Here is a 14,003-nt window from a genome sequence, read left to right on the forward strand (position 1 = left end):
ACCTCTTCTGTTCCCGGTTTCATTGTCTGGAGATGAAACTATCACGTCACCCTTATTTTCTGTCATATATTTACTGTTACAGTAGTTGGTGATCATATTAAATGTCCCTGAAACCTAAACACACGGAGCTGGAAATGAGCAGGAAAGGTCACCTTTGAGAGTTTCTCTCGGTGGAAACATCTTCCCATTTAGATAGTCTTGCTTACTGTATTAATATGTTGAGGAAAAACCTACATTAATCTCTTAACCTGCTAACCTCTAATGACAATCAGCTGATTATAACTTCACTTGCAGCCTTAGCAGAAATTTATATAACTAGAGGTTTCTTTCAGCGAGAGTTTGATCATTTATTTCTGCAGTGGAAGCAAATTTGTTACATTTTAAGTAGCAGCTTTTTTTGTGTCCCATTGCAGATTTGGATCAATACTTTGCTCATTTTCTGGTGTCTCTCCAGCTTATTTACAGGCTTTGTTTGTCCTGGGAAATGTGTGTGTTTGCTGAGCATGCTCCTCTTTTCCAGCTTTGCTTCTGCATGTATAGATAAATCTATATTTACTAATTTCCTTTATACAGCGAAATCACATTTGTCCTTTAAAATTCCTGCTTTTCCTCTCATTGTGGTTTCTAACTCTTAGGGAAAAGATATAGTTAACCAGATCTCAGCTGTGTTTTATAAACTGAGAACAGATGGTTTTCTCATGTTTCACTGCATTAAAGAAGTGTGGAGGAAAGTAAAGGCACCAACATCTGAGGGACTACAGGTTGGACTCTGTGATTAAAATGTGAAGCTGCTCAAACAGCTTTCTTAAATGAATCCACAGGTCAGCAGTTTGTCGAGCCGCCTCGCTGGTTTACATCCTCTTATGAGGTAATGAAAGCCCTGAATGGATGGTACAAAGCAGGACTTCATCATCAATCCTTCCAGTGTTCACTGGGCATCTAATTACTTTAACAGGGGGTCAAATATATATTGGACAAAGGTGAAATGTAAAATGTAGTCTGGCCTGTTTCATAAGACGTCACAAATTCCAGGTTTTGCTGCCTGTAGACTGTAAATGCAAAACCATAAAGTCAGACATTTATTGTTGTCATTTGTACTGTGAAAAATGCCTGTGCAGTAAAACAGAAATAGTCATGGTGTAAAAGCTCAAAAGATTTTTCAAGGTAAGAAAAGAAACAATCAAAAGAAAAATATAGCATGAAACACGCACTAAAAGCAAACAAGGAACAAAAACTCGGCAAAAAAATGCTAATCCACATACATCCAAAATAAATACTGCAAAAGATAAAACATTCAGAATGCTCCTGAAATATTTCTTTAAACTCCAAACCTTGTATTGAGTTCAAAAAGCATCTTCAGACCTTTTCAAATGTTGTTGTTGTTGTTGGTGTTGTTGTTGTTGTTGTTGTTTTTTGTTGTTGTTGTTGTTGGCCTGGAGATCTGGGGCCCGTTCTTCGTACCTCGCTAAGTAGGTTAGCCGGATTAGATTGTTGACGATTTCGCGTGATCCTGGATCAGTCGGTTCCCCGAAGCTCATCCGGGACTTGCTGTCATAGCAACAGAGCCGTAAGCGTAAACCTGCTCGGGAGCAGGTTCACTTTATGTAAACAGGGTTAGATCGCGGCCACGCAGGTATGTCCGCTTCATTTATACGAAAGCAACAGCGATATTCCACCACTGTTTCACCATAAATAAATATTATCAATGTAACTAAAGACAATGCAGCACTTGATCCTTTTATTGATGTCACACAGATACATACAGGTCATTTCCTAAAAAAGGGAAATGTACTATTAACATTCTATTACATGTATGTGATTATTACAGATGTAATTCATATGTCAGAGTAGTAATTGTAAATTACTTCGTGTAATCAAGATGAGAGACCACGGCTATAAAAGCGAAGGTGGATTTGGGAAGCCTGTCGCAGCCATGTCCTGTCCGTATACGCGACCAACCCATTGCGGAAGGTGCAAGATTGATAAGGAGAGTCCTCAGAATTCAGCGTATATTGCGGGATAGACAGGATCCTTTAGCTCAGCGCGACAGTGTGCTCATAGAGAGATATCGATATTCCCGTGAGGGTATTATTTACTTAACCAACTTGTTGACGAGGGGGTGCAGGACCACCACCTGTCTTTTTTTGCTCTGCCCTTTTCTTGGTTGCTGTTATGAACAAACTAACAGAGTATTACAGGCCAGTATTACCTTGCCAAGAGACGCAAAGCAATATAAGTGATAAATATTACCATTCTGTAGAATACTCCTGTATTCCACTTTTACTTGTTCCCATGTTCTTGTGGGTCCTGTTGTGGCTCTAATGTGAAAGGGGATATAATATAACATATTATAATATAATATAATGCCATATGATATTGGACAATATAGTGTCATATGATAGATCTACCCTACCGCCTACTGGTGTTGGCCAGAGGGGCCGATGGCGCGATATGGCAGCCTGGCTACAACCTTAGCTGCCTCCACCAGTGTGTGAATGTGGGAGTGAATGAATAGTGGTATCGTAAAGCGCTTTGGGTGCCTTGGAAAGCGCTATATAAATCCAATCCATTATTATTATTATTATTAAATTACCTACGAGTTTGATTTGTCAGCAACTTTCTGCCAGCCCTCTCTCCTTGCTTTTGCAGCCTTTGCAGTGTTCTCTTGCGTTTTAATTAAACTCTGAAACTCCTGAAATCCCTCACTCATGAGTTCTTGCTCTGCTGCCGGAAAATACCGAGCACGCCCCTTCGACATTTTCGCCGACCAATCAGCGGGTTGCCGATCAATGTTTCTACTATCGATGCGTAGCCCCTTTTACGACACCCAGTGATGTCACATTCCTGCGTCCAGCTGTAGTAATCGTCAACAGCAGGTGTGTTCGGGGAACCGGATTAGCGAGCTCACGGTTAGCGCGATGATTTGATCTTGGATGTAGTAAGCGACGTACGAAGAACGGGCCCCTGTTCCTCAAGAAAGTCTGGCTACTTGGAGGCAAAATATAAAGAAATGATGAATGAACACAATACTGTACCCACAGCATATATATCAAAACAAAGAGCAGAAAATTTTATTTCTGACACTAATGAAATATTTTGAGGTGATATTGCTAAATATTTAAATAAATAGAAAGTATGCCCCAGTGAAGCACAATTAAAAAACACAACTGAAACTGTGAAGGATGCATTTGTTAAATGTTTTGCCTACACACGCGTATGAGCTTCAGTGACATCCCATTATTAATCCACAGGGTTTCATATGATATCAGCATACCATTTACAGCTATAACAACTTTAACACTTCTGGGAAGTCTTTCCACAAGGTTGAGAAGTGTTTATGGGAATTCTGACCATTCTTCCAGAAGCGTATTTATGACACTGATGCTGGAGGAGAAGGCCTGGCTGTCAGTATTCACCCTAATTCATCCAAAAGCCTTCTATCAGGTTGAGATCCGGACTTTGCAGGCAAGTTCTTCCACACCAAACTCGCTTGTCTATGTCTTTATGGACCTTGCTTGGTGCACTGGTGCACAGTCTGTTGCCACAAAGCTGGGAGCATGAAGTTGTATGGAACCAACTCCTGAGAAACGACTCCACACCATAATCCGTCTCTACTGCTCTAGAGTCCAGTGGCAGTCAGCATATGATGTAAGGCTTGGATGCAGCTGCTCATCACATGACTATGTACTGTTCTTGAGCTGATCTGAAGCCACATGAAGTTTGGAGTTCGTTAGCAACTGACTCTGTAGAAAGTCGGCGACCTCTGCGGACCATGCGCTCCCAGCATCCACTGACCCCACTCTGTAATTTTCTGTGGCCTCCCACTTCATGGCTGAGCTGCTGTCATTCCCAGTTGCTTCCAATGTATTATAATAACTCAAATTGTATTTGTCACACACACAACCATACACAGTATGACATGAGGTGAAACGCTTGTAGCTGTGACCATTAAATGACAGTAGGTTTACAGTAAGATTTACAGAAAAAATTTACAGGTTACTACAAAAATTTACAGCTTCAACTTAGAAATTTACAATAAAAATGTGCAAATAACAGTTTACGCAAGATGTTATTAGTCAAAAGAAATTATATATTATAGGAAGTGTGCAAGAAGAAAAACCAGAGTGCGTGTGGTGATGTGATGTGTGTGGGAGAGTCCAGTCCTACACCTGGTTCAGGGCCCGAATAGCCTGGGGGAAGAAGCTCCTCCTCATTCTCTCTGTTTTGGTCTTAAGGGAGCAGAAGTGCTTCCCAGACCTCAACAGTCAGAAGAGTCCATTGTTGGGATGGGAGAGGTCCATCATAATCTTCCTAGCTTTGGACTTGCACCAAGTTCTTTAGCACCCTCAGTGGCAGATGGAAGTCTCTAAGTCTTCTGAGGAAGAAGAGACGCTGATGGGCTTTCTTAACCAGGGTGTTGATGTGACAGGACCATGACAGGTCCTGAGTGATGTGGACACCCAGGTATCGGAAACTGTCCACTCTCTCCACTGGCGTGCCACTGATGATGAGGAGCTTGTAATTCCTCACCTGCTTTGTAGTGAAGTCCACGATCAGCTCCTTAGTCTTGCTGACGTTTAGGAGGAGATTATTCTCCTGGCACCAGGTCTCCAGGTTCCTAATCTCCTCCAGGTAGGCCGTCTCGATGTTGTTGGAGATCAGGCCCACAACAGCAGTGTCGTCAGCAAACTTGACAATGGAGGTGGTGTCTGATGTGGCTACACAGTCATAAGTGTACAGTGAGTACAGCAGGGGGCTTAAAACACAGCCCTGAGGCACTCCAGTGCTGAGTGAGATGGAGGGGGAGACTTGTTTTCCCACCCTCACTGATTGGGGTCTATCTGTGAGGAAGTTGAGGATCCACTGACACAGTGATGAGCTGAGTCCTAGATCCGTCAACTTCGTGAAAAGCTTAGATTGAATTATTGTGCTGAACGCTGAACGTCCACAAACATAATCCTAACATAATTCCCTCTGCCAGTGTCCAGGTGACTCAGGGATGTGTGGAGCAGGTGAGCTATGGCGTCGTCTCTGGAACGATTAGTCCGGTAAGCAAACTGAAGTGAGTCAATGGTGGCAGGAAGTGAAGAAGTAATGTGATCTTTCATCAGTCTTTCAAAACACTTCATCACAATTGAAGTCAGTGCTACTGGGCGGTAATCATTGTGGCATTGGGACAGGGACAATGATGGACTCTTTGAAGCACATAGGAACCACTGCTTGGGCCAGGGAGAGGTTGAAGATCTCTGTGAACACCGGTGCTAGCTGGTCAGCGCAGGCTCTCAGAACCCGGCCAGGGATTGCATCTGGTCCTGCTGCCCTCCTGGTGTTCACCCTCCTGAAGGTGTTCCTCACGGCATGCTCTGTGATGATGAATGCATTGTCTTCACTGGTGCACTCCATGTGCGCAGCGAGCATAAAACGTGTTCAGCTCATCAGCCAGTGAAGCGTCAGCATTCATACCACTAACAGCTGACTGTGGAATATTTAGTAGCGAGGAAAGTTCACGACTGAACTTGTTCCACAAGTGGGATCTTCTCACAGTCACACGGTGGAATTCGCCGAGCTCCTGAGAGCAACTCATTCAAATGTTTGTAGAAGCAGTCTGCATGCCTCGGTGCTTGATTTTATACACTTGTGGCCCTGGGAGTGGTTGGAACACCTGAAGTCAGTGGTTTGGATGGATGAGTGAATACTTTTGGTAATAAAGTGTAGTTAGAAGCTCCGGATTTAGAAATAACATGAAACATGTGATGTTTGCTGTATCCTGTGAAATACTGTTGAAGTGAAATAGCTGACCTATGTGTTTATCAGTGTAATGATGAAAACTATTCTGTTATCTCATGTTTCACTTCCTAAAACGGCCTTTTCTGCACTTAGAAAGTTTAAGAACGATGACAGAAACCGATCAGCCAACTGCTTTGAGTCTATTTTGGAGAATAGTATGAAGTGCACAGTTCCTGCGGATTAAAACTGCCATAAATGAATGATGAATGTCGACTCTTACATTTTTCCATGTGGGCTGCTGTTTCGGGAGCATGGAGAGCAAAGACGACAGGAGAAAGGGAGGAATCACTGAACCCAGAGGCTGATGCAGATGTGCGAACAGCTGGCTCAGGCTGCATGCAGCACGGCCTTTGCTGCTTGTTGCTGCTGCGGTTCGGACAGGATGGCGAGCTCTGCTGAGTCATGCGAGGCTCGTCTGCAGCTTGTGAGAAGGAACAAGCGCTGACAACCTCAGCTGTTAATTTAATTATTGATCGAGGGAGGCACGGCGACCCGCGCACTGTCACACGCTCTGCCCTGAGCCGCTACAAATAATAGATAGAGGAAACTCCCTGGAGCCCACTCTGATGAGATTTTGTGTGTGCGTAAACGGTGATGAGAGCGAGCTGGCTCGAGCACAGCTGCTTATTGGCCTCATGTGTTTCTCTTTTATTCCTAATCCAGGGGAAAACGCGGGTTAACAAGAGCTGTATGGGTGGGATGAAGCGCACGCTGACATTTTTTAGTTCTGAGAGCCCATCCTGTGTTTCAGCTGATTATAATTCAGCGTGAGACCGTAAATATAAAAGGATGCTTTGCAGCATCAGAAAAATGTCACACTTTAGCTTTTATTGACACACAGTTGCAGGAAAAAAGAAAAAAAAAACGTCCTCTGAATGTGTTCACCATGACAGCTGTGCAGGTTTCACGCTTAATTGATTTTTATTTCCTGCTTTGACTTTGTTGATATTTTCGGTTTGTCCTGCAGTCCCCAGTTTGCCCACTGTGTCCCAGTCTGTCAGCGTTTCAGTGCCTCTCCTGTCTCTGTTATCATGCTGTCAGTTATTTGTCTTGAGGTTATTTTAGGTTGGTTTTCTGCTGTGTTGTGTTTTTAATTCCTGTCTTTGTGCTTCTTCTGTTCCCTGATTGCCTTCAACTGGCCTTTATCCCTGTCTGAATTATATGCGTTTCCATCGGATTCTACTTTGTGCTACCGTGTGATTTTGTTTATTTGGACTATTGATCAGCCAATAAAGGCTTTTGTTAGAAAGAGGTTTGCTGATGCTCATCACACTGGAAAAAGACTCCAGAACTAACTCTAACGGTCTGCACCACACAGCAGAGCTTATTATTTTCCCGAAAGAAAAAAAAAGTCTAGCTCTGCGACTCCCATTAATTGCAGTTTTACTTTTATTTAGGGGGCTGATGGTTTCAGAGGATGGCTCTGCTAGGTGCTCAGTAAAGTTTTAGTGTTTAAGCGCAGCCCATTGTGCAGTCACACTGCAGCAGCAGCCTGCAGTTCAGTCCCGTTTCTCAGGGGCACGTGACAGGAGGAGGGAAAGGAGCTGCGACCCTGACTGATCCTGCTGCCTCAGCATTAAAAACTTTGCCACCGTTTCTCTACAGCTTTGCAGTAAAATGTGATTTACAACTGTCATAACTAACATTTTACGGTAATAGCTGCAGAAAGATGTTAATGTTTTAGAATGGCAACCATCTCTCTTTAATGTGCGTGCATAATGGTGCATCATGGCTGGAAGTCACTGTGATCTCAAACAGCACAGCATAATAGCTCGGTAGTTCTTCTTGTCCTTCTGGCTGCTCGCTCTAGAGGTCACCACATCTATTCTTAGCATCTGTCACGCCAATCCTCTGCTTCCACAAATCTCCTCTGTGCTCTTCCTGCTTTCCTCCATATCGATTTTAACCATTTTTATTTGAAAAGCTGTGATAAATAATATTATTTTGGCATTATTAGGCAGAAAAATCTGTCCACTTACTGTACATTAACTCCTGGACAGTTCGTTTTCCATAGAAAATCCAACCTGTGATCTTTTTTCTATGAGTCTGTGGTGGCCAGTGCGATCCTCTATGCTGTTGCATGCTGGGGGAGCAGGCTGAGGGTCGCAGATGCCAACAGACTTAATAAACTGATCCGTAAGGCCAGCAATGTTGTGGGGATGGAGCTGGACTCCCTCAAGGTGGTGTCGGAGAGGCGGATGCTGTCCAAGATAAAGACAATGTTGGATAACACCTCCCACCCACTCCATGACATGTTGGTCAGTCACAGGAGCTCGTTCAGTGAGAGACTGAGATTACCGAAAAGCACCACTGAACGACACAGGAAATCATTCCTGCCTGTGGCCATCTCCCTGTACAACGCATCCACTTAACACACTGTTTACTGCTACAACTACACATGTTTCTTTTCCAAATATTTATTTATAAGTGACTTATGTATGTATGTATGTATATATATGTATATATTGTACTATTCTTAGTTAGCGTATTGTCTGTCTTGTCTTAATGTTGGTTTAAAATGGAGCACTGTAACAAAAAATAATTTCCCCCAGGGATCAATAAAGTATTCTGATTCTGATTCTGATTCTGATTTTTGGCTGTTACTACTCTACTAGCTGTTATAGTGGGAGAGAACGCTGAGGGAACATTTCCAGCATTAATAAGAGCCACCTGCGCCGCAAAGCATCCAACTGAAAGGTACGCAGTCATTTCAACTCTGCAAACTCTGGGAATATAATAAAAATAATAAAAATGCAAAACACGGAGGTGCAAAAAAAATGCAGTTCCTCTAACGGCCACTTGAGACGGGCTTTAAAGTGGTAACAATTATACATATAGTCTGGTTCAAATAGTTTTGGCCTCTCATAACATCTGTACAGTGGGTGAATTACTCTATAACTCCTCTATCTGGACACTGTTAAGGGTTAAAATTAGGGGTGTGGCCACTTTGATTAACAGGGAGCTGTAGTTGCTCTGTCCTGTTGGGCCTCACATTCACTAAATCACTCAGTCACTGAACTGGACTTCGTCACCGTGTTTGTGCTGCTGATGCCTAATGGAGCATTTTTAATGCAAATATATGACTAAGTATATGGTCGACTGTGAATCAGCCCAGGCAAGAAGTTTGGGCTGCACTTTAAGTGAGTGAACGTCAATAGTTTATTTTAGTCTGTTGCTTAGAAATAATCAGCAGGTATCTCTGTTTCTGCACATGGTTAGGAAAAAATAACATTTTTAGGTTTCCAAACATGGAATCCTAAATCGGTGGATGACCTCACGGTGGTTTATATCCAACTTTTACATACAGTCTATAAGTCTGACAGGTTAAAGCACAGGTTGATGTCGGCACGGCCTACTCCTACTGATCTCTACATGCTGTTTATCCAAAAAGAAAAAAACGATGCACATTAAACAGGACGTGTCACTACATCCTGCTCCTGTTCTGTGACAACCTTTTTAATCATCAGAGAAGCATCCACCGACAGTCTTCGGTTACCAAAGCACTCTACTTAGATAAACATGAGAAAGGTCAGTGAGGAGAGGGCCAAGCAGCTTTCACACTGAAGAGGCCAGATGTCCTCACACAAGTGTTATTTCCAGGTAATCTGGAGTATCTAACGGCTCTGATTTATAGTGAAAGTGGAGGCTGTGTTGTTTCAGATGCAGGCCAGCACTCCCCTGACGTCAGCTTGGCCTTTTCAGTAAAATGTCCCTGCGTTATTTCAGCACAGGACGACACCAAGCTGCCCGCCCCGTCGCCTGTTTTTGCTCAACTGCTGACAGAAAGACAACACACCCACACTGGAATAAATGCATAGTTTATCATATCATAACAATAAATTCTCAAGGCTACATTGTTAATAAAACAGTCTAGTAGATTTAGCCTAAATTCTGAAGAAGGAAGTGAGGTGAACAAAACGTGTCATCGAGAAGAAGAGGTACAAACGTGACACTGCATTGAGAATTAACGGTCATTCTGTGCAAGACAACAAAGATGGCTCTAAAAAGGTAAAACTGCTGCAACTACTGAGAGTGATCACCTTGCATTTCGTACGGCTACGAGCTACCGAAGATCACAATTTAGGCTACTTCTGCTACAGTACAGTATCGCTTTAAGTTCCTCTAGATACCTGAATAAAAACAGCATTCTGCTGTGAAAAAAGAGAAAAACCAGAAAGTCCTCTATAGGCATGAAAAAAAAGAAGTCTCCATTAGTGCAGAGCAGGGTCCTTGAGGAGTTGCAGGGGTTCCTGAAGGGGTTTGTAGGCTGGGGTTTAGGGCTCAAGCACTCTTGTGGGGGGTTTAAGAGTTCTTTGGTGGGGTTTTCTAATGAGGTTTCTCGGGGATCAGCTTCGGGGGTTGAGGGGTCTGCTGGGATGTTCTCCAGGATGTTTAAAGGATCAGGGCACACTCATGGTTTCTAAGCTTCCATAAGGTGGAGCATTGGTGTATAAAGTGAATTTTCAAAGGGGACCTCTTATGGTTTTCCTGGTTTTTTGGCATATATCTCCTGTTCCAGTGCTGGATGCTCATATTTAACACGGACAAAGTTTCAAATAAGGAGGTCAGTGCATGTTCAGGCGGTTTTTTCCCCCTCAGCTCTTTGTGATGTCATAGAGAGCGAGAGAGAGCTCTCAGGTACAGGTCCCATCCACCTGCTGTTTGCATTGGGCAGCCAATTAGAAGAGAATTGATGAGCTGAGGGGCTTCAACAAGGCCATGTGGGAAAAATAAAGATTATTTTGAACTGCTGATCATGCAAAGCTACTCTAGCAGGTTGCCAGAGTGTAAAATACAGAGCTGGAAGTGAGCAGGAGAGGTCCAATTTTCACAGGAACGTGAAAGAGTTAAAGCACGGATGGACTAATGAGCGACCAACTGGGCACAGACATTGGTTAGATTTACACTAAGAGGCTAGGACAAGTGTGAAAAAGACACCGAAATCTCAGACTGAATGGTCTGAATGTATGGTGGGTAATCTAAAGAAGTAGCATCTGTGATCTCACTTATAGAAGGAGCAGCAGAAAAAGAATCCCTGTTTCTGGTTAGCTGCACATCATAACGAGTGATCTAGAGACTTAATTTTTCTGTTATTTGTTTTGCTTAGAATATGATGGAAGAAATGAAAGCATGCAACATACTGTATGCTCTCAGAACCCAGAGGGTTTTTCCCGTCATCCACCTAAAACTCAAACACATTCAATGAAGAGTCACATAAGAGAGAAAAATCACCAGGTCCTGGAACATTAAAAGCTTCAGCAGACAGCGTTCGATAAAGAAATAATGTGACCTCTGCTGAGGATGCGGCATTCAGATGCAGGACCTTCTTCAATCTGTCATTTTGTAGTGTGATATCTGCTCTCAGTGGTCAGGACTCAGCCTGAGAAGTGATTACTGAAATTTAACTGCAGCACTCGTTTACCTGCGACACCTCACGGGGAGTCCCAGAGGAGTGCGGGACCTTTTACATGTCTGCACCCAGGAGTCCTGCTTCACCTAATCCATCCATGATTTAAAGGATGTAAGCATGACTCTCAGAATAACCAACATTTACAGGCACACAGCCACAAATCAGAGGGAAGCAGCCCTAAAAGATGCCAGGTGTGTGTTCCTAAGGCTTTCTCTCATTGGACAGACGAGTTCAGTGAAATGAAAAACAAAAAACCATAAACCCCCTCAGGACTGGGTGTTGGGGTGAAGCTGGAAAGAAAAACCCCCTCCTCCTCCTCCTCTCCACCTGCATCCTGCATGCGGAACACTGATGCATCCCGGCAGCACCTGCCCCCCCTCTGTCCTCCCTCAGGTCCTCAGTCAGCATCCCAAACTCTGGATGCAGTCATGTCTGTCTGTGTGCCGTCATCTCTCATCCATCCATCCATCCATCCGCCGCCGCAGCGTTGTGTCAGGTGTGTGCAGTCACTTATTTAATGCGTGCGTGCGTGCTGTAAAAGTCATCAAGGCTTCGCCAGGCACACGTTCTGGTTCGGGTTCTGGTTCGGTGTCGCGGTGATGTTGTCCGCTTTGCCCGGCGTCCAGAAGAACACGTAGTAAATGACCAGGATGAACGCGGCCACGGACACGCAGAGGAAATAGGCGATCGCCATCGCCACTTTCACCCAGATCTTAGTTGACATGTTAGCGTGTTTGGCCCGAAGCTCTCCGGGGTAGCTCGGCCTCCGGTTCATGTCCCCGTTCAGCTTCTCCACGGTCATGTTGCCCTGTCTGCTGGCCGCCTTCATCTCGGTATCAGCGCTGAAGTCTTACTCAAAGATTGCTCCCCAACTGACTGTTGTGCGTTCATCGGAGTCTGCAGACGCTGCCGCCCCGCTGCGCTCCTCCGGGCCCGGATCAGGACGCAGACGCTTCAGGTTCTCTGGTGCGTCTCCGCGGGATGCTGGAGCTCCCTGAGCTCTCCGTGCGCACAGGGCAAACTGAACTCAGGAAGGTTTGCTCCGCTATCAGCTGGATGGGACCGCTAGTAAGCTGCTCTGAATTAAAGAAGTCATTTCCGGCGTGTCTTTTCAAAGTAAAACGAGTGATAAACGTACATAGCTCGAGAATCAAGGTTATTATAGTGAACTAAAAATAAAACTAGATGTGAAAAAACATTTTTGCTAACTAAAATAATTAGAAGAAAGTTACATGCTGAATTTAAAACGACTGAAAGATATTTTTCTCCCAGGCAAAAACAGAGAAGAAAATAATGAACATTAAATATCCAAACAAAGTCTTGATGCATGCTCAATCATCCAGGTAAGTAAATCCCCAAAAGCAGATTCTGTTCAGCTGAATCTGGACGTAGCGTTTCCAGATCTACAAAATCAAATTTTGGGGAAGTAAAAATGTTGAGTTTGGAAAAGTGGGAATAATTTCTCTCGGATTTGAAGAGCAAAATGATAAATGTGACGGATTAAAGGAAGCGGCTCTAAAATGGAAACAAAGTCTGAAAAACTGTAAGTAAATAGATAAACAACCTGAAGCTAACACACCAGTTAACACGGGACTTACTTCTTCCTTCATTCATGGCACACTTGCGCACGGACTGCTCCAGTACAGCCAAACTACTGGCTGTACTGGAGTCCCTGCTGAGTTATTTGTAAGCTTTGGTACCCTAACCTAACTCTGGTGTCTTATCTCTGCGTCCTTCAGTGTTGACCCATCACAATCATTCGAAGTCGAGATGTTGAGATGCTCTTTTGTCGTCAGTTACTCTCAAGGCCAAAAGAAAACAGAAATCCTCTTATTGTGAAGGAATTTTTGCCACGTTTCCGGCGGCCTTCCGAGTTTTTCCTGACAGTCTTTACGAAACTGTGGACGAGGAGGAGCTCAAAGTACGCAACACCTGACGATTGGGTCATAGTTTGGGAGAAACGTCCCGCAGCAGAAGGCGCAGAGCCATCTCCATCCACAAATCATCACCGCCTCAGATTTTCTCCTCCAGCCAAAACAAATCTGTACAGAGACTGTAAAAAAAACCCCACCGAGATATCAGAAACCTCAAAATAAAATAAAAATAAATAAATAAACCCTCTCTGCACAGATGAGTCACAGGCAGCGGAAGGAGGGGGGATTACTAGCCCCCGTTATGTAGTGTTAACTGAGGATGAGGAGGAACCGTTTGTCTTCCTGTCCTGCAGCGAGCAAGGTCACAATGTTCAAACAGGAGCTGCGATGCTCGTGTGTGCAGACGCAGATCGGCTTCTCAGTCCGGGACTGTGTCTGCGAGCAGGACCTGAATTCACGCGTCTTGGTGGCGGACAAACTGAGCAGAGACGGTGTCGGTGATCCAGATTCTGTTATGTAGGAAATATTACCAGCATTTTAAATCATTTCCTCACGTGGAGAACAAACACGTTAGACTTCAGAGAGAGAGAGAGAGAAAACATTTATTGGCTGAATGAATAAAACACAAACATAAAGCAAAAGTTTGCTTTTCATTTCATTGAATATATTTTTTAAAAGCTGTACAAGCGTCTAGATGCTCCTTCCCTCTCTGACGTGGACATTTCTCATCGAGGTCTTTCATAACATAAAAAAAACAGAAGCTACATCTCTTTGTATGCCTTCTACATTTGTTTTCAGAGAAACTTGATGAACTTGGGGTCAGAGAAATGAGGTGAAACTTGCCCTCAGAGTCACACTCAGATTTTGGATGGAAGAGGCAATCACCTCCTCTGCCAAAGCAGATCCTGAGCTGAGGAACATGCAGCTTACTC

At 43.9% G+C, this 14,003-nt stretch overlaps 1 protein-coding gene across 1 annotated transcript; it reads right to left on the reverse strand.

The window, feature by feature from the left end:
* Positions 1-9,589: 9,589 nt before the first annotated feature.
* LOC113036288 (putative transmembrane protein INAFM1) lies at positions 9,590-12,265 on the reverse strand. The gene has a single exon (XM_026192520.1). It carries the CDS (start codon positions 12,024-12,026, stop codon positions 11,742-11,744), a length of 285 nt encoding a protein of 94 aa, XP_026048305.1. The 5' UTR covers positions 12,027-12,265; the 3' UTR covers positions 9,590-11,741.
* Positions 12,266-14,003: the final 1,738 nt, after the last annotated feature.

The sequence above is a fragment of the Astatotilapia calliptera genome, chromosome 14 (assembly GCF_900246225.1).
Source record: "Astatotilapia calliptera chromosome 14, fAstCal1.2, whole genome shotgun sequence".
Classification (NCBI taxonomy): domain Eukaryota; kingdom Metazoa; phylum Chordata; class Actinopteri; order Cichliformes; family Cichlidae; genus Astatotilapia; species Astatotilapia calliptera.